This window comes from Mobula birostris, chromosome 2 (assembly GCF_030028105.1).
Source record: "Mobula birostris isolate sMobBir1 chromosome 2, sMobBir1.hap1, whole genome shotgun sequence".
Lineage (NCBI taxonomy): Eukaryota > Metazoa > Chordata > Chondrichthyes > Myliobatiformes > Myliobatidae > Mobula > Mobula birostris.
The window spans coordinates 86,313,615-86,334,943 of record NC_092371.1 but is presented as its reverse complement, the minus strand read 5'-3'; the positions used below and the strand labels follow the sequence as shown (position 1 = coordinate 86,334,943).

General features: G+C 47.5%; 1 protein-coding gene across 1 annotated transcript in view; it reads left to right on the top strand.

Annotated features, from left to right (window-relative positions):
- Nucleotides 1-1,371: 1,371 nt before the first annotated feature.
- Nucleotides 1,372-21,329, top strand: part of LOC140208653 (embryonic polyadenylate-binding protein-like) — a 49,912-nt gene continuing 29,954 nt past the window's right edge. The window contains exons 1-7 of the mRNA XM_072277501.1: nucleotides 1,372-1,571; nucleotides 3,873-4,066; nucleotides 6,334-6,449; nucleotides 13,463-13,602; nucleotides 15,041-15,135; nucleotides 15,786-15,923; nucleotides 17,750-17,845. Of these exons, the coding sequence (XP_072133602.1) occupies nucleotides 1,379-1,571; nucleotides 3,873-4,066; nucleotides 6,334-6,449; nucleotides 13,463-13,602; nucleotides 15,041-15,135; nucleotides 15,786-15,923; nucleotides 17,750-17,845 (972 nt within the window). The 5' untranslated portion in view covers nucleotides 1,372-1,378. The remainder of the gene's footprint in view (nucleotides 1,572-3,872; nucleotides 4,067-6,333; nucleotides 6,450-13,462; nucleotides 13,603-15,040; nucleotides 15,136-15,785; nucleotides 15,924-17,749; nucleotides 17,846-21,329) is intronic.

Here is a 21,329-nt window from a genome sequence, read left to right as displayed (position 1 = left end):
TTATCCACAAGAGATTCAACTGATGCTGGAGGAATTCAGCATGACAGGCAGTGTCTATAGAAAGGAAATAAACGGTTGACATTTTGGGCTGAGACCCTTCATCAGGACTGGAAGGAAGGGAGAGGAAGGGAGAAGAAGCCAGAACTAGAAGGGTGGGGGAAGGAGCAATATGCAATCTACTGGAAAAATGCAGCAAGTCAGGCAGCATCCATGAGAGGAATAAACAGTCAGTGTTTCAGGCTGACACCCTTCAGCAGGAATGCACAATCTACTGGAGGAACTCAGCATGTCAGGCAGCATCCACGAGAGGAATAAACAATTGATGTTTCAGGCTGAGAATCTTCATCAGGACTTAATAAAGACCCCTTCTCTGTTTTCCCCCCTTCTCTTTCTGCCATGGTCTACTGTCCTCGCCTATTAGATTTCTTCAGCTTTACCTCTTCCACCTATCTCCCCCCAGCTTCTTACTCCCTCCCTCACCTGGTCTCACCTATCATCTGACAGTGTGTACCCTTTCCCATTTCTTCTCCCCCCCCCCCACCTTATTCTGGCTTCTATCCCCTTTCCTTTCCAGTCCTGATGAAGGGTCTTGGCCCAAAATGTCAACTGTTTATTCCCCTCCATAGATGCTGCCTGACCTACTGAATTCCTCCTATTTGTGTACCCACTGTGTGCCAAGTGAGTCCTGGCCCCAGGGATGTAAATGGAGACAGGAAGGTTGTGGAACAGTGGTTAGCTCAGACAGTTAGAAGGTGGTACTGATAATGCTAAGGTTGGGGTTTGATCCCTGTATAGACAATTGGCATTGGTTTATTATTGTCATGTGTACTAAGATACAGTAAAACACTTGTCTTGTATGTGATCTGTACAGATCAGTTCGTTACACAGTGCACTGAGGAAGAACAAGCTAACAGAATGCAGAATAAAATGTAACAGCTACAGAGAAAGTGCAGCGATGAACAATCGGGTGCAAGGTCATAATGAGGTAGATTATGAAGTCAAGAGTCTATTTTGGGGTGCCACGGTAGCATCGTGGTTAGAGTGCCACTACTACAGCTCGAGGCATTGGAGTTCTAAATTCAGCCCTGGTGACCTCTGTAAGGAGCTGTGCGTCCTCCCTGTGGAATGAATGAGTGGGTTTCTCCAGGTGCTGTAGTTTCCTCCCACAGTCTAAAGACATCCTAGTTAGTAGGTCAATCGGTCATTGTAAATTGTCTGTGATTAGGCTAGGGTTAAATTGGGGGTTGCTGGCAGTGCTGCTTGGTGGGCTGGAAGAGCCTTTTCTACACTTTATATCTAAGTAAATAAATTCCCTGTCCTTGGACCTGGTTAAGTTACTCTTGTTGAACTTCCCTGCAGAACTGAGCTAAAACCAAGGATGAACGCAGCCGGACCAGGATACCCCATTGCCTCTCTGTACATCGGGGACCTGCACCAGGATGTAACAGAAGCCATGCTGTACGAGAAGTTCTCTCCTGCTGGACCCGTGATGTCCATCCGTGTCTGTCGGGACGTGGTCACCCGGCGCTCCCTGGGCTACGCCTACATCAACTTCCAGCAGCCGGCTGACGGTGAGTGTGAGGGCAGTCAAGGTGCTGGGCTAGCAGATGGAGACCTGGGCCACTGATCTGGGGATGCAAGTTCGAATCTACCTGGGGATTTAAATTAAAGAAATCAATGATGCTTTTGACAGCCACGCCTGTGAATCCATTGGATTATTGCAAAACCCACCCACCCACTTCATGTATGTCCCCAAGACATCAGAGCAGAATTAACCCTTCAAGTTTGCTCCACCGTTTGATCATGGCTGATTTATTATCCCTCTCAAATCCATCTTCCTGCCTTCTCCCTGTAACCTTTGACACCCCGACTAATCAAGAATCTATCAACCTCAGCTTTAAACATGCCCAATGACTTGTGGAAACAAATGCCACAGATTCACCACCTTCTGGTTAAATAAATTTCTCCTCATCTCTGTTCAAAAGGAATGCCTTGTATTCTGAGGCTGTTCTCTCTGCTCCTAAACTCCCCCACTACAGAAAACATCCTCTCCACATCTACTCTATCTTGGCCAAGGTTTCCCAACCTTGTTTTTTTGCCATGGACACCTGCCATTAGCCAAGGGGAGGGGTTATTCCATGCACACCAGGCTGGAAACCCCTGATCTAGGCCTTTCAGTATTTGATAGGTTTCAATGAGATTTCCCCCCCCCCGCCATTCTTCTTAACTCCGAATACAGACCCAAGACCATCAAATGCTCCTTGTATGTTAACCCTTTCATTTATAGATCATTCTCATTAACCTCCTCTGGACTCTTTCCGAAGTCAGCACATTGTTTCCTGCGTAAAGGTGCCATATGTCCCTTGGGGAAGGAATTGTATTCTGGCCCAGTTGTGACCCCTCCCCAACCAACTGAGGAATGGAGTTATGAATAATGACCTTTTCATCAATCACCAACTCCCCCCCCCCCCCCCCCCCAGTGTCCCTGCAAATGACAGGGACCCCACTACTTGTGTAATGTCCCGTGTGATCTACAGGAAGAAAGAAACAAAAATGCTGAAAACACTCAGCAGGTCAGGCAGCACAATAGAGTGGCCATGGAGAAGATGTTTCCATTGGTAGAAGAATGCAGGATCTGAGGGCACAGGGATCCCTCTTTAAAACTGATGAAAAGCTGGAGGAACTCAGCAAGTAAGCCAGCAGCTATGGAGGGGGATAACATTTTGGGCTGGGACCCTTCATCAGGACTGGAAAGGAAGGAGGCAGAAACCAGAATAAGGTGGAGTGGGACAGGTGCAGGTGATAGGTGAGACCAGGTGAGGGGGAAGGTAGTTGTGTTGGGAAGAGTGCATAAGGTAGGAAGCTGGGAGTTGAGAGGTGGAAAAGATAAAGAGCTGAAGAAACCAAATCTGATGGGAGAGGGGAGTTCACAATGGAGGGAGGAGGGAGGGTCACCGGAGGGAGGTGATGTGCAGGTGAGAAGAAGGGGTGAAAGGACAGGTGTTCATCAACCTCCAGTCATTTCCTCTCCCCTTTAGTGCAGTCTCGATCGGCTGAATGGATGAATTTTGTTCTTGTATCTCGTGGTCTCGGTAGTTAATGTTCAGGAGGCACCTGGAATATTAACTGTTCTCTTTCCGCAGATTCTGCCTGTCCTGCTGAGTGCTTCCAGCATCGCCTGTTCTTTCAGTTTAAATCACCTGCAGCTTTAAAATACAATTTCGCTTGTGGTTCCATCCAGGCTGTCAGTAAAGGGAACCTTCCATGTGAATCACAGGAACTGTGTGCTTTTTAATCTTGTCAAATGTGCTGAGCTGCTTGAGTAACGGGGTGGAGATGAGCCTCTACAAAAGGTGGTGTAAGGCTTTCCTTCCCTCCGCTAGTCTGTAGATCACCCTTGGGCAAGGTGTAGCACCTGTTTAGCCCCCTGATCAGGGTCGCATGGAGCCATGGGAGCAGGTGGTGGATGGTCGTACATCTCACGAGTCCCGGTTATGCGACCATTGACACCAAGCAGACAACCTGTGAAGAGTATTGATAATGGCTGGGCTCACCTGCCTTGTAAAGACTCTGCCCAGAAGAAGGCAATGGAAAGCATAAGGTGGTGGGTATATGAAATGAGCTGTTAGCAAATGTAAGGCATTTGGAGAAGTCATGGACTGGGATTGTTAGCAGGATATGGACCAAAGGTGGGTAAATCAGGCAGACATCTTGGTTAGCATGTGAGAGTTGGACTGAATGGCCTGTTTCCATGTCCGATAACTCTACAATGTAAACCTCTGTAATGTGGTGTGGGTTATGTGTACCCTGGTGCTGGGCTGGGTTAGTGTTACTCTGTGGGAGCATTAACTCTCTGTTCTCTCTCTCTCCAGCTGAGCGCGCTCTGGACACCATGAATTTCGAGGTCATTAAGGGGCGCCCCATCCGCATCATGTGGTCTCAACGCGATCCGTCCCTGCGCAAGTCGGGAGTGGGAAACATCTTCATCAAGAACCTGGATGAATCCATTGATAACAAGGCATTGTACGACACATTCTCTGCATTTGGAAACATTCTATCCTGCAAGGTGAGACCATGGTTCCGTGGCTGGTGGCTCATTTACAACTTCAGAATCAGAATCAGGTTTCATATGCCTGCAATATGTTGTAGAATTTGTTGTTTTGCCCCAGCAGTACTTAATACATAATAATACTCCCAAGCCCTTCCCCATGAGTGGGTATAACTGCAAGGCAGTGGTGGTTTGAGATCGGAGTTCTCCCTCTCCCTCTCCTAGATGAGCTGCCAACCACAGCTGACGAACCCCATTTCTCCAAAGCAATGGCTTTTAAGCACCAGTAACCCATCTTTGCCCCTTCTGCTGTCAGTAGAAACAGTTCCACTGAGCTTAGTAACTAAGCCACGTGTGAAGGCCAGGAGCTGGACAGTGGTTGGAGGCTATTTGAGATGCACGCCATTGGGAGCATTATTAGGTAGTGAGAACTTGTCCCCAGTAACTCCCCTGTCTATGACAACCTTAAGGAACCATGTTAATTACAATAATGTCTATATCTGCGCCTCTGTGTGTTGTCTGTCATATCCAACAATGACAGGAGTTTTTAAAGTGGAAAAGGCTTTGCACTGGGCCAGTCCCACTCTCCCAACCTCAGAAGTCCGGGTCCAGTGGTACGAGTAGTCGTCACGAACTGGGCTCTTCCTTGGTTGCAGTGGATGACCATGTCACGGTCTGTGCCTTGCCACGTCCTTCACTCCCCTCAAAGTGTTGCAGATCTGCCTTCCCGGCTATTGTAAATCTCATCCGCCCGGACCACCAGTGCTGAGTTTGTTTGCGTGGACAGGCGTGTCCCTACCTCACCAGGGCACGAGTCCCTCCAGCTACCCCCACCTGCCTGTCACTGCGGTGTAGCAGGGTGTGGACGCTTTCGAAAGCAACCAGCTACAGAAAGCCACAGGTGAGAGCTGAGTGTCCGGAGGGGACCACAGGTGAGTGAGCTGCCCCAGAGCAGACACGTTAACCCTCTTCACCGGAGCTGCCGCCCGTCGTGTGTACCTGGTACTCTCCACCCCCCACGCACGTGTAGTGTGAAATAGTGAAACGGTGTTCACGGATCATTCTGAAATTTGATGATGGAGTGGAAGAAGCTGTTACTGAAATGTTGAGCGTGTGTCTTCAGGAGAATAAAGAGGCAGAGACCGGGTGAATGTACTCAGTCTTTTTCCCAAGTTTGGGGAATCAAGAACTAGAGGGAACAGGTTTAAGGTGGGAAAAAATTTAATAAACTTGAGGGGCAACTAAAAGTGGTATTGATGTGACATGAGCTGCCAGAGAGAGTGTTTGAGACAGGTACAGTAATTCTAGATAACAGTTGAACAGGTACATGGATTGGAAAGATTTGCAATGATAAACCTAATCATTCGTTAGTCCTGAAGCAGGGTCTCGGCTCGAAACATCGACTGTTTATTCCCCACCCTAGATGCTGCCTGACCTGCTGAGTTCCTCCAGCATTTACTGTGTATTACTCCGGATTTCCATCATCTGCAGAATCTCTTGTGTCCTTTGAGCTGTTACAGTTTGCTGGTGAGGAGGGTTCCCAACCATGCTGACAATTTCAGAGGCACAGCCTTTCTTTTTGGGTGAACGTGGGAAATGGCGGGGTTGCCACTTGACAGGGTGGACGTTCCAGAAATTTTCAGTTAAGGTGGTGCTGAGCTGCGATGTGCATTGACGTCGTAGCTCACTTGGTTGTAGGAATGTTGGGGGCAGCATGGGTGTCAAGGGGATGGGGATGAGGGGGAATTGGAGATTAGGAGCAGTAAATGAAAAGTCGGGTAAGAGTCATTGATACCCAACCACTTACAGGACAGGCCACCTCTGACCACCAGTCCTTGGCCCTGGACACTGGGTATTCAACATCATGAAGGATCCCCATAACCCAGGACTTGCCCTCTTCTCATTGCTACCATCAGGGAGAGGGTACAGGAGCCAGAAGGCACAAACTCAGTAATTGAGGAACAGCTTCTTCACCTCCATTATCCAAATTCGGAAGGCCTGTGAACGCTACCTTGCTGTATTGTGTGTGTGTGTGTGTTTTTCTGTGTGTGACCTCAATCAGAGTATTCCAGCACAGTACAGACTCTTCCCTCCTCCACTGCTTCGGTTTTCCAGCTTCCATGTGCCTATCTGAGAGTCTCTTAAACGCCCGACAGTCTCTGCCTCTCCCTCCACCCACTACTCTCCCTATATTCCCTCCAATCACCTTAATTGTGCCTCATCATTAAGCATTTATTTATTTCTAGAGCTGCAGCTTTCGAAAACTTTTCTCCCCCTCCTCCTAGGTGGTCAGTGATGAAAGTGGATCGAAAGGCTATGGTTTTGTTCACTTCGAGACGCAGGGAGCTGCCAACCAAGCGATCGCAACGATGAATGGCATGTTGCTGAATGACCGTAAAGTGTAAGTGTCGTCCCTGGGTTGGGGGTATGGAGGAGGGAAATGACCAGATGCTATCTCCAAATCATTCCTTCTGAGGCACCGGGGCTGTGGGCTGATGTGAACCCTCATTTAAAAAAATTATAATTTGAAATTTTTTTCCCCAAAATGGGTTGTATATCACCCAGTGTTAGCTTGCTAGACACTTAACACTGACATAGAGATAACCTGTAGATTAATCCATGGATCGATCTTGTACGTTGGGGGTGAGAGGGAAATGGATCAGCCATGATGAAATCGTAGGCAGACTTGATGGGCCAAATGGCCTGATTCTGCTCCTGTATCTCATGGTCCTATCTAAAGGATGCACTGTGGTAACTCATAGAGACTCCTCAGACAATACCTTTCAAACCCACCACCTCTTCCAGATACGGGGAATACCACCCACTGGAAACTGCCCACCATGCCACACACTATCCTGACTCAGAAATATATCACTGTTCCTTCATTGTCTCTGATCCAAAATAAAGGTTAGCTTTTTGTCACATGCATAAAAAGATTCAGAGAAATGCATTGTTTGCATCCACAACCAACACAGTCTGAGGGTGTGCTGGGGGCAGCCCACAATTACTGCCATGCTTCTGGTGTCAACGTAGCATGCCCAGAATTTACTAATCCTAACTGGTATGTCTTGGATGAGCTTACAGCCTGGATCAGTACTTGGAGCTGTGATGTTGTGGCCATTACAGAGACTTGGATGGCTGAGGGGCAGGAATGGTTACTTAGAGTGCTGGGTTTTAAATGTTTCAGAAAGGACAGGGAGGGAGAAAAGAGGTGGGGGTGTGGCACTGTTGATCAGAGATAATGTCATGGCTGCAGAAAAGGAGGAAGTCATGGAGGAATTGTCTATGGAGTCTCTGTGGATGGAAGTTAGGAATATGAAGGGGTCAATAACTCTACTGGGTGTTTTTTTTTAATATATAGACCACCCAATAGTAACAGGGGCATCGAGGAGCAGATAGGGAGACAGATGCTGCAAAGGTGTAATAATAAGAGTTGTTGTGGGAGATTTTAATTTCTCAAATTTGATTGGCATCTCCCTAGAGCAAGGGGTTTAGGTGGGTTGGAGTGTGCTAGGTGTGTTCAGGAAGGTTTCCTGACACAATATGTAGATAAGCCTACAAGAGGAGAGGCTGAACTTGATCTGGTATTGGGAAAAGAACCTGGTCAGATGTCAGATCTCTCAGTGGGAGAGCATTTTGGAGATAGTGATCACAATTCTATCTCCTTTACAGTAACATTGGAGAGGGATAGGAACAGACAAGTTAGGAAGGTAAGGGGAAATATAAAGCTATCAGACAAGAACTTGGAAGCATAAATTGGGAACAGATGTTCTTGAAAATGTATGGCAGAAATGTGGCAAATGTTCAGGGCATATTTGCATGAAATTCTGCATAGGTACATTCCAATTAGATGGAAAGGATGGTAGGGTACAGGAACTGTGGTGTACAAAGGCTGTTGTAAATCTAGTCAAGAAGAAAAGAGGAGGTTATGAAAGGTTCAAAAAAACTAGGTAATGGTAAAGATCTAGAAGATTATAAGGCTAACAGGAAGGAGTTTAAGAATGAAATTAGGAGAGCCAGAAGGGGCCATGAGAAGGTCTTGTCGAGCAGGATTAAGGAAAACCCCAAGGCATTCTACAAGTATGTGAAGAGCAAGAGGATAAGACCTAAGAGAATAGGACTAATCAAGTGTGATAGTGAAAAAATGTGTATGGAACTGGAGGAGATAGCGGAGGTACTTAATGAATAACTTGCTTCAGTATTCACTACCTTGGCAACTGTAGGGATGACTTACAGCGGATTGGAAAAACTTGAGCATATAGACATTAAGAAAGAGGATGTTCTGGAGCTTTTGGAAAGCGTCAAGTTGGATAAGTCTCTGGGACTGGACGAGATGTACACCAGGCTACTGTGGGAGGTGAGGGAGAAGATTGCTGATCCTCTGGCAATGATCTTCGCATCATCAATGGGGACGGGAGAGGTTCTGGAGGATTGGAGGGTTGCAGATGTTGTTCCATTATTCAAGAAAGGGAGTTGAGATAGCCCAGGAAATTATTGACCAATGAGTCTTACTTCAGTGGTTGGTAAGTTGATGGAAAAGATCCTGAGAGGCAGGATTTATGAACATTTGGAGAGGCATGATATGATTAGGAATAGTCAACATGACTTAGTCAAAGGCAGGTCGTGCCTTATGATCCTGACTGAATTTTTTGAGGATTGAGTTTAAGAGCCAAGAGGTAATGTTACAGCTATGTAGGACCCTGGTCAAACTCTACTTGGAGTATTGTGTTCAGTTCTGGTCACCTCACTACAGGAAGGATGTGGAAACTATAGAAAGGGTGCAGAGGAGATTTACAAGGATGTTGCCCGGATTGGAGAGCATGTCTTATGAGAATAGGTTGAGTGGAGGATGGAGCAATGGAGGATGAGAGGTGACCTGATAGAGGTGTATAAGATGATGAGGGCATTGATCATGTGGATAGTCAGAGCTTTTTTCCCAGAGCTGAAATGGCTAACATGGAGTTAAGTTGCTTGGAAGTAGGTACAGAGGAGATGTCAGCGGTAAGTTTTTTAATGCAGAGAATGGTGAATGCTGGCAATGATGGTGAAGGGAGATACGATAGGGTCTTTTAAGAGACTCCTGGATTAGCACATGGAGCTTAGAAAAATAGAGGGCTATGTGTAACCCTAGGTAATTTCTAAAGTACATGTTCGGCACAGCATTGTGGGCTGAAGGGCCTGTATTGTGCTGTAGGTTTTCTGTGTTTCTGTCTTTGGTATGTGGGAGGAAACTGGAGCCATGCAGTCACGGGGAGAATATACAAACTCCTTACAGTCAGGGACAGGATTTGAGTCTAGATCACTGATGCTGTAGTAGTGTTACACTGGCCAATACACTGCTGAGCCGCCCAGAGGTATGTGGGGCAATATTTTTAACGGTGGTGAGTGCTTGGAATGTGCTGCCAGTGGTGGTGGTGAAAGTGAATATGATAGAGGAGATATTTCAGAGGCTATTTCAGATATTTCAGGACAGGCATGGATCATATACCAGCAGAAGGGATTTGGTTTAATTTGGAACAGTCATGGTGAACTGAAAGACCTGCGTTGTACAGGTATATACTCAGTGGTCAAGGTACAGGAGTGGAACTTGGTGTGGTCTGAACAATGAACCTCTTGACCACATCTGCGTGCTTTTCTGCATTGAGTTGTTGCCACGTGATTGGCCGATGAGATATTTGCACTAGCGAGCAGGCGTACGCTGAGTGTATGAATGTCTCCGTGTATATCCCAGCTAGGGAGCACAGAGCCTGATGTTGCATCACTGCTCGGGGCTGTCCTCAGCCAGAAACACTTCTTCCTTCCCAAACCCCAGCAAGCAAACAGTGGTGGACTTCAGGCTGTGTGGCTGTTGATGAAAACCCCGTCTGGGAACACACCTCACCATGAGACAAGCAAGCTTTCCATTCTTGGTAACAAACTTCAGATATTGGAGCTTGCTGATGCTTTGCATATTGGAGATACTGGATGTGCTGACAGGCTAGATGATCTCTGTGTAAAGAGAAACGAGGATTCATGGTGGCGAATAGTCACTGGGGATTCAGAGTGACGGCCTTTCCTCAGGACAACACACATTCTTCCTACAATTTGCTCCTTTTACCAATTCTAGCGAAAGATCTTTGACCTGAAATGTTAGCTCTGCCCCTCTTCACTGATGCTGCTTCACCTGCTGAGAGTTTTCAACTTTCTCTGTAAAAGCCGTGATGACCGATTGATAGTTGTGGTTTCAAAGTCAGGTTTATTATCACTGGCAAAGATCATGAAATTTATTATTTTGTGGCAGCAGTACAATACATAAAATTTTTACAATAAAAACTGTATAAAAGCTAATGGGGTAGTGTTCATAGACCATTCAGAAATCTGACGGGAGAGAAGCTGTTTCTAAAGCATGGAGTGCGTGTCTCCAGGCTCCTGTACCTCCTCCCTGATGGTAGTGATGAGAACCGGGCATGTCCTAGATGGTGAGGGTCCTTCGTGATGGATGCAGTCTTGAGGCATTCACCAACATTGTGTGCCATGTTGTGTGACATCATCATTGTGTGCAGTGGGCGATCATGGGCTTTTGACCATGATTGTTCTCGGCAAATTTTTCTTCAGAAGTGGTTTGCTGTTGCTGCCTTTTTTTGGCATTGCCTCTTGGAAAAAGTCCTCTGGTGTGGAGGTTAGTGCACACAATGGAGCTGGCTGAGTTTTCAACCCTCTGCAGCTTTGTTTGACCCCATGCATTGGCCTCTCCATGCCAGACGGTGATGCAACCAGTCAGAATGCTCTCAGTAAAATATTTGCTAGAGTCTTTGAGACACGTAGGGGCAACCCAGCAGGATTTGACGGGGCAGACCTGTGCCTGGTCAGTGCAGCTCCCCTTCTCTGTTCTGTCAGTCTCCAGAGACATGGAGACTGAGCAAGTGGCCCCCTTTCACAAACAAATGCAGCAGTTGTTGAATCTACATCAGCTGAGCTTGTGGTTTGCCAACTAAATGAGGTGGCTTTTAATCCTTTATAGGAAGGTGAGGGTGTGCCTGTGGTTGGAGCTGATATTTAATGTAAGTTTGTTTGATGTGTCTGCTGTTTTCAGATCTGTACTGACCTGTTCCATTGCGTCTCTGGTTTGCACAGTTTATCTCATTGCCAATATTTCTCACTTTTAGTTACCACCTTTAGAACACAGAACAGCACAATACAGATCCTTTGGCCCACCATGTTGTGATGACCTTTCAACCTTCTCCCAAATCAATTCAACCCTTCCCTCCCACAGAGCCTGCCTTTTCTTTCATCCATGTGCCTAAGAATCTCTTAAATGTCTCTAAAGTATCTGCCTCTACCACCACCCCTGGCAGTGTGTTCCACACACCCACCACTCTGCGTAAACAACTCACGCTGACATTCCCCCACCCCCCCCCCCTTTACTTTCTTCCAATCACCTTAAAATTATGACCCCATGTATTAGCCATTTCCACGCTGGGGAGAAGTCTCTGGCTGTCCAGTCAATCGTATCATCTCATGCACATCCAAGTCACCCCTCATCTCCTTTGCTCTGAAGCAAGGATTCCCAAACATTGCTACGCCATGGAACAACACGTTAAGCAAGGGGTCCACGGAGCCCAGGTTGGTTAACCCCTGTCCAAAGCTCGCTCAACTGCAAAGGCTTTTCTCAGTTTATCTTTCTCACAGGCACAGAGATACAGTGAGAAGCTTTTGTTCGAGCACCATCCAGACTGGTTCGAGCCTCACTGCCCAGCAATCCCCAATTTAACCCTAGCCTAATCACAGGACAATTAATTACCAACCGGGAGGAAGCTGGAGCACTTGGGAGAAACCCACATGGTCAGGGGGAAGCATCTGAGAATTGAACCCGGGTCCCTGGTACTGCAAAGTGCTGTGATAACCACTTTGTGATGGGAATTGAACCTGGGTCGCTGGCACTGTAAACCATGGTGCTAACCACCACGTTGCCGGTCATTCCGTCGAGGCAGTATAAAGGAAGCCAGAATACAGTTACACAAAGGGCAGTGCAGGCTCAGACATAGCATTTAGATTAACCCTTTCCAGTGCTAGTGACCTGGGTTCAATTCCCCTCACTGTCTGTACACTCTCCCTGTGATCAGCTGGGCTTCCTCTGGGTGCTCCACTTTTCAAAGACCTGCGGATTGGTAACCCTCCTCAGCTGCTTCATGAATGACCTTCCTTCTGTCATAACGTCAGAAGTGGGGATGTTCACAGATGTTCCGCACCATTCGTGACTCCTTGGATAGTGAAGCAGTTCATACCCAAATGCAGCAGGACCTGGACAATATCCAGGCTTGGGCTGATGAGTGGCAGGTAACATTGGAGCCATGCAAGTGAGGCGCTAACCATCATCCCTTAACAGTCAGTGGCACCACCATCACTGAATCCCCTACTATCAACATCCTCGGGGTTACCATTGACAGGAAACTCAGCTGATCTAGCCATATAAACACTGTGGCTACCAGAGCAGGTCAAAGGCTCGGAATCCTGCAGCATGTAACTCACCACCTGACTCCTCAAGGCCTGTCCACCATCTACAAGGCTCGGGTCAGGAGTGTAATAGAATACTCACCACTCACCTGGATGAGTGCAGCTCCATCAACACTCAAAAAGCTCGACACCATCCAGTACAAGGCAGCCGACTTGATTGGTACCCCTTCCACAATCATCTAATCCCTCATCATCAACGCAGTTTCATCAGTGTGTACTATCTACCAGATGCACTGCAACAACACAGAAAAGTTTCTAAGGCAGCACCTTTCCGACCCACGACCACTACCATCCAGGAGGGCGAGAACAGATACCAGGGAACACCACCACTTGGAAATCCCCCTCCAAATCACTCACCATTTTGACTTGTAAACACATCACAGTTCCTTCGTTGTTGCTGGGTATACATGTTTGGTATACATGTTGAATTATTATTGAATAACAATAAACTGAAGCTGGGATCTCATTGAAACCCATCCAATACTGAAAGGCCAGATGGTGAACATGGAAAGGATGTTTCCAGTGTAGGAGGGTCTTGAACCAGAGGGTACGGCCTCAGAATAGAGGGATGTCCCTTTAGAACAAAGATGAGGAGGAATTTCTTTAGCCAGAGGGTGGTGAATCTGTGGAATTCTTTCCCACAGGCAGCTGTGGAGGCCAGGTCATTTGGGTATATTTGAGAGGTTCTTGATTAATCTGGGTGTCAAAGGTTCTGGGGAGAAGGCAGGAGAAAAAGGTGGGCAGGGATGATAAATCAGCCATGATACAATGGCGAAGCAGACTTGGTGGACTGAATGGCCTAATTCTGCTCTTGTTTTGCAGTGTTGTTTTGTTGGCTGTAATGGACCGTGAAGAGCTGACGGTTAATGCTGGGTGAGGATTATTTTGATTGGATGCTGAATTGGACTTTGTTTGCACCAGGTTTGTAGGGCACTTCAAGTCCCACAAGGAGAGAGCGGCAGAACTTGGTAACAAAGCTCACGAGTACACCAACATCTACGTCAAGAACTTTGGTGAAGCCATGAGCAGCAGCCGCCTGCGGGAAATCTTCAGTGTCTTTGGTCAGTTTGGGTTTTATTATTTTATATTAACAGGCCCTTTTGGCTCCCAGTGCCTGCACCACCCTATTACACCCACGTGGCCAATTCATTCATGCCTCTTTTCTGTAGTCACAGACTGTCCAGCTGCCCCACTCCCCCATTCCCTTCCCATTGGGAAAAATTGAGGCATTGAGATGTCTCCTTTGAGGTTCTGGTTCTGTATAAGTGGGACCCACAAAGCTGGGGGCCGAGACACTTCTGGGGCAGGAGGATCCCAGAAACTGAGTGTTTGGGAAGGAATCGGTAAACCAGGGTTACACCCCCCCCCCCCCCCCCGCCGCCTCATTTCCAGATAATGTGCGGGAGAAAGGAAAGATGACCTGGGACTGGAGTCACTGTCCCAGTCCCCTCGTACCTCAGCTTCACTCCCCCATCTGCGCGTGCCCCTCCCCCCGAAGTAGTCTTCTCAAACTCTGTAGCACCTCAATGGGAGATGGTCCAACCCTGGGTGATGTGTGTGACACTGGGGACCGGCCCCAGTGGAGATGTGTATGGGGGGTGGGGGGAGGATTCCTGAACCGGGGGTGCGATTAGCTGACAGATGGAGGAATTACTGTGGAGATGGGGGAGAGGGGGTTCAGGGGCAGGGTTTGGATCTGCCTCATGCTCTCAGTATTTCCATTTCATTTGGCTCTTTGTCAGTCTCTGTTTGTGTAGCTTCTTGTAAATGTTATTGCATTTTATTTTTCAAAGTTCAAAGTAAATTTATTAAAGACTACATGCATCACTGTATACCTCCTGAGAATCATTTTCTTGTGGACATTCATAGTAAAACAAGGAAATACCATAGAATCAGTGGAAAAACTGCACGCGAACAGCCAATGTGTGAAAGAAATCAAGCTGCACATACAATAAATAAACTATTTACTTAGATTGGGGGGGGTTCACAGACTTCTCGGTTAATGGTAGGGGTCCATGGTATAAAGAAGGTTGGGAACCCCTTATTTCGAGGTACAGTGTAGAACAGGTCCTTGCGGCCCAACAGGCTGCACCCACCTGCTTGCCCTGAGCCTAATCACAGGACAATTTGCAATAACCCACCACTGGTATGTCTTTGGACAACGTCTGGGAGGTGACCAGAGCACCGAGAGGCAGCCCACACTTTTCACAGGGAGAACTCCTTACAGACAATGCCAGAATTGAACTCTGCACTCCAGAAAACCCCCCAGCTGTAATGGCATTAAGCCACTGTGGTGTCCTAATTACTATGATAATAAATAATACTGAGAGCGCCAATTGGAGAGTCCTGGAAAGTGAGCTTTCCTGTAAATGCCTGCAAGAAAATGAATCTCAGGGTAGTATTTGATAACACATGTACTTTGACCTTTTTGCCTGCCGTCTCCCACCTATGGGTTTCTGTTATTCACGCGCTGACTTGCCGTACTGCTCCCCACTGAAGGAAAAACGCTGAGTGTCCGTGTGATGACTGACCAGTACGGCCACTCGAAGGGATTTGGGTTTGTCAACTTCGAGAAGCACGAAGACGCACGTAAGGTAAGGGTGAGGGGTGTTCACCCCAGGGAGCGGGAGCAGTGGGATTCGCTGTGCTGGTATCTGGAGTGCCTCCTGTTGGTACTGGTCTCCTTTTGTCACGTGTACAGTGAAATGCCTCATTGTGTCATTGACCAAAATACTCAAGGATTTGCTGTGGGCAGCCCACGCATTTCCGGAGCCAACATTAATCCATCCACTATGCTCAGCAAAGAAACGTGAGCAGCAACAACAAAGTTCTGTCCTCCGAGTGCCTGCCCACCCACCCACCCAGCCAAACACACAGAGAGGCCCCCAACCCGAAGGCAGGCAGCTGCAGGGCTCCCGTCTTTGGCCCCAGACTCTCAAATGTGCAGACAGGCCTGCAATCTCTAATCCCTGGCCCAGACTAAATACATGCAAGATAATGATTAAACCAAGAAATGGATCAGGCAGATGGTATGTAGTTCTGCGTTGTTAGATTTGGTGTTGTGTCCAGCAGAGATGTTCTAGGCCGAACGTTCTGTCCCTCTGCTGTGAGTGTGCACTCGGAGGGGTTGGAGGAGTGCCTGCAGACCGGCACTAGCTCACAGGGATGTTTATGATCAGCGCCATGGGGGCAGGGGAGAACCTGCAGCCTAGTCCTGGCTCATGGCGCTGTGATGTGTCCCTAGGCCGTGGCCAAGATGAATGGCAAGGAGATTAACAGTCGGCCTGTGTATGTCGGACGAGCGCAGAAGAAGGCGGAACGGCAGAATGAGCTACGGTGCAAATTCGAGCTGATGAAGCAGGAACGTAGCAGTCGCTATCTGGTGAGTAACTGTGCGTGGGCCCTCACGAGGCCATTCAGTGCCCTGCCATTCAACCTATGTGTAGCATTGATTTCCAGAGGACTAGAATGTAGAAGCGGGGATGTAGTGGTGTAGCTTTAAAAAAAACAATAACACTGGTCAGACTACATTTAAAGATTACAAATAAATTGAGTTTTATTTATTACATGTACTTTAAAATGTGTTGTGAAATTGTCGTTTGTGTTAAATCAAATCAGTGCGGGTTCTTCTGGGGCAGCCTGCAAGTGTCACCATGTTTCCCGTACTAACATAGCCTCACTAACCATAACCATAACCTGTACAGCTTTGGACTGTGGGAGGAAACCAGAGCACCCAGAGGAAACCCACAATCATGGGGAGAAGGTACAAACTCCTCAGACAGCAGTGGGAATTGAACCCCGATCTTGCTGCCAGAACTGTAAAGCATTGTATTGACAGCTATAGTACCAAACCATTGGTTTGTGAGCAGTTTTGGGGTCCTGTGTCTAGGAAAGGATGTTCAGACATTGGAGTGGGCCCAGGGGAGATTCATGAGAATGATTCTAGGAACAAAGGGTTAACATATAAGGAGCATTTGTCTCTGAACTTGTACTCAGAGTTTAGAAGAATGAAGGGATCTCATTGAAACCTATCGAATATTGAAAGACCTAGATAGAGTGGATGTGGAGAAGATGTTTCCAATTGTGGGGGAGTCTAGGGCCAGAGGGCACAGCCTCAGAATAGAGTGATGTCAGTTTAGAACAGAGATGAGGAAATGTTTTAGCCCAAGGGTGGTGAATCTGTGAAATTCAATGTCGCAGATGGCTGTGGGTATATTTAAAGTGGAGTTTGATCGATTGATTATTCAGGATGTCAAATGTTATGGGGCAAAGGCAGGAGAACGAGAGGGAAAATAAATCGGCCAAGAAGCGATATCAGAGCAGACTCGATGGGCTGAATGGCCTGGTACTCCTTTGTCTTGCATCCTCTAAGTTTAAAAAGAGGAAATTTGTGACATTCGTGGACTTTTCTTCCCCCCCCCCCCCACCCCCCCCGACCCTTTGGTGTACAGTTTTGGTCTCCAAATTTGAGGAAGGACATTCTAGCTATTGAGGGAGTGCAGTGTAGGTTCACAAGGTTAATTCCCGGGATGTCATATGATGAAACATTGGAGCGACTGGGCTTGTATACACTGTAATTCGGAAGGATGAGAGGGGATCTGATTGAAACATAGAAGATTATTAAGGGATTGGACACATTAGAGGCAGGAAACATGTTCCCGATGTTGGGCGAGTCCAGAAACAGAGGCCACAGTTTAAGAATAAGGGGTAGGCCATTTAGAACGGAGTTGAGGAAAAACTTTTTCACCCAGAGAGTGGTGGATATGTGGAATGCTCTGCCCCAGAAGGCTGTGGAGGCCAAGTCTCTGGATGCTTTCGAGAAAGAGATGGATAAAGCTCTTAAAGATAGCGGAATCAAAGGTTATGGGGATAAGGCAGGAACTGGATATTGATTGTGGATGATCACAGTGAATGGTGGTGCTGGCTCGAAGGGCCAAATGGCCTACTCTTGCACCTATTGTCTATTGACCCTTCTCACTTCAGATCACATTTCCAACACTGGTTTATTGTTTTTGTGTGTGTGTGTGTTTTTTCCCTGCTTGTTTAACTGGCCGATGGTCTCTGAGGATAAATTCTCCTGGGTCCTGCCGGCAGCACCGAGGGACCGGAGAAGCCCAAGGGGAATGAACAGTTTGTAGAGAACCATTCCTCAGGCGTCCTTCTCATTCCCCTGAGACTGTCATATCCTGTTGCCTCTTGGTCTTTCAGGGGGTGAACCTGTATGTGAAGAACCTACATGATAGCATTGATGATGGGCGTTTGAGGAAGGAGTTTGCTCCCTACGGAACCATTACCAGTGCAAAGGTACGAGCCATTCTTCCCCACTGTTCCGGGAACCGGCCGCAGAATGGGTTTGGCAGCTGGCTGGGCAATTTTGGGGGGGGGGGGCAGGGATGGAGGGCACGGGGGTACTTTAGGCAAAGCTGAAGACGAGTTTATTGTCATGGACACAGGTGTAATCAAAGCGAACTAGTAGCAGCGTCAGAGACAACATCCCCAGGAAAACTCATAAATGATATACAATTGTTACTACAAAACACTATCGAAACCAAAAGTAACACGCAAAATGCTGGAGCAATTCAACAGCTCAGGCAGCATCTATGGAGAGTTCTGATGAAGGGTCTCGGCCGAAATGTCGACTCTTTATTCCTCTCCATAGATGCTGCCTGACCTGCTGAGTTCCTCCAACACTGTGTCTGTGGCGCTTTGGATTTGCAGAATCTTCTGTTTTGGTGAAGGAAGTGGTCATAGTGTTGATTAACTGCAGTGATTAGGGTTGGGCTGTTTGGTTCAAGAACAGAATGGTTGAAGGGAAGTAGTTGTGTTTGAACCTGGTGCTGTGGGACTTCCTTGCTCACTGGGAGGTGACGGGGCCCCGATGGTGGGGATCTTTGGATGTTGCCGCCTTGTGACAGTGCCTCCTGTAGATACTACCGATGGTGGGGAGGGATGGCCCTCCACTCTGTGTGCATCGGAATAGCCATGCCAGATGGTGATGCAGCCTGTTAAGACACAATCAACAGTACCTCTGTAGAAGTTTGTTGGATGTCGAGCTGAGCCTCCTAAGAAAATGAAGACCCTGACGCATGTCCTTGTGGTTGCATCTGTATGTTGGGCTTGGGACACATCATCCAATGTTAGTACCCAGGAGTTTAAATCTGCTGATTCTCTCCACCGCCAATTTCTCTGCGTCAATGGGCACTAGAAATTGGAAGGGTGGCAGGGGAGCTGAATGGAACACCATCGAGTGGAGTGTGGCCACCAATGTTCCCTCTGATTCTTTCTTTAAACAGCTGGCAGACCAACCATTGCTCTGAGCAGGAAATTTTTACGCGGCCTGAAAGCTGTGTGACACTTTAAATGTCTATCTTGTAATATGCATGCTATGAATATTTAAAATGGAAATGGAAAAATCACAAACTTTTTATTGTACTCTATTTCTTATACTCTTCAGCAAAGAAATCTTTCACGTTTCGTGAACTTTTTCTCGTTCAGCGTGACAAGAAAGTCTGTGTGAGCGAGGGCATCTCGGTTACTGTTGGCTGCACACCCGCCCAGCTTAGAGGGAACTATGGCTTGGGGAGTAGGACCCCTGCGCGGCTCTGTGCTCCGGCTGCTGTGATACCGTAACTGTCTGCCTGAGTTTATTGTGTGGTAGTAGCCAGCGTGAGCTCAGACACTGACATCGACAAGGCTTCCGATTTGTTTTTGGTTGTGGAATAACTATTGACAAGGACAGTAGGCGGGTTGAAGGTGGTGACCGTGTGCAGCTCAGCTTTCCTCACAACACGCTGGAGGAACAGCAGGTCGGGCAGCATCCGTGGAAAAGATCGGTCGACGTTTCGGGCCGGAACCCTTCGTCAGGACTGAAGAGGGAGGAGGCAGAGGCCCTATAAAGAAGGTGGGGGGAGGGTGGGAAGGAGAAGGCTGGTATGTTTCAGGTGAAAAACCAGTAAGGGGAAAGATAAAGGGGTGGGGGAAGGGAGGCAGGGAAGTGATAGGCAGGAAAGGTGAAGAGAGAATAGGGGAAAACACAATGGGTAGTAGAAGGAGGCGGAGCCATGAGGGAGATGATAGGCAGCTGGGGGAGGGGGCAGAGTGACATAGGGATAGGGGAAGGGAGGGGGAGGGAATTACCAGAAATTGGAGAATTCTATGTTAATACCAAGGGGTTGGAGACTACCTAGATGGTATATGAGCTCAGCTTTAGATTTGTCTATCACGTGCAAATCAAAACATACAGTGAAATGTCAGTCTCAATCTCGGGTCAGTGAAATGTGTCATTTGCATTAACACCCCAAGTTAAGGATGTGCTGGGGGCAGCCTGCACGTGTCATCACGCATTCCTTTACTGACATAGAAAGCCCACAATCTTCATCAGAACACAATAACAGCAAAACAAGCGTGCTTTATACCCCCCACCCCTCCCATGCACAGACGGACTTCAGTCCTCCTGTCTCCAGATTTTAGCTCTTGGGTTTTGAATTCCAGACTTCTGATCACTCTTCGGGCTCCAAAGGGAATCATCAAATATTCCCGTTTAGGGCTGCTGCAGCTGAAATGCACAGTCACAGCCCTGGGTGCTTCACTAAAGAATGTTTCCAGGATCTGTAACTCCCTCATTTATTGTTTACACTGCTTCACTGCTTTGCTCTAATCTATTTTAATATTTGTGCACTAACTTGTGGATAATGCATAAAAGAACCCATTTCACAACGTATCTCGGTGACAATAAACCTGATTCTGATTCAGGGATATCCTGCTGTTCTCCAGAATTGTACCAGAAGATCTTTCCTGCCTGCAGGCAAAGCCCCTGGAATTTCACAACCAATCGTGTGATGCTGTCCTCCCTCAGCACTGACGATGATGCAGACCCTTTGGGCTTGAACTCACAGCCTTCTAACACCAAGGCTGCAGGGCTTCCCGCAGAGTGAGAGAACGGATTTGAAGGGCTGAACTTGGTTCAATAGCAGTACAATGGTTTGAGAAAATTTCCCCAGGCTGCCTCGGTCTTCTCTGAGGTGGGAGTTTCTGAGTGGTGAGGTGAGGGGGACAGATTTAGGAGGGAAGGTTTAGATTGATTTTAGAGAAGGTTAAAAGGTCAGCATGACATTGTGGGCTGAAGGGCCTGTACTGTGCTGAACTGTCCCATTAATCCTCTGCACCTGTTCCGTGCTGTCTCTCTTAAATAAGTAACTCAATAAACCGGTGTCACGCCAGGGGTGGTGGAAGAGGCAGATTGTTAGATAGGCAAATAGATGACAGAAAAATGGAGAGCTACGTGGCAGGGAAGCGTTAGATTGACTGTATACTGGGTTAAAGGGTTAGCATGGCATTGTGGGCCAAAGGGACTGAACTGTGCTTTGTTTTTATTCTATGGACCTGAGGGATAGATTTTTTTGAGTCTGCGGAACGAGCTACCACCGGAAATAATAAAAGTGCATCCAACTGGAGCATTTAAAGGGCATTTGAACAAGTTCATGGTTGGGAAAAGTTTGGAGCAGGAGTTCCCAAACTGGGGTCATGGACCCTGTGGTTTATGGGATTGGTCCACGGAGTAAAAGGAAAGCAGCATAAGCACTGGCCTGATGAACCTATAAGGCTTGATACAGACTTTAACTTAAAAAAAACATGGAGTAAAAAGGGTTTGGAACACCTGGTTTAGAGGGATTTGTGTCCGAATCCAAGTCCACTGCGGGCTGCCAACAGCCTGACCTGGGGTTCAAGGATCGTTTACATATGTGTGGGTGTGAGGAGGGAACAAGGCTTGTGCTGTGTTGTTCTGCTG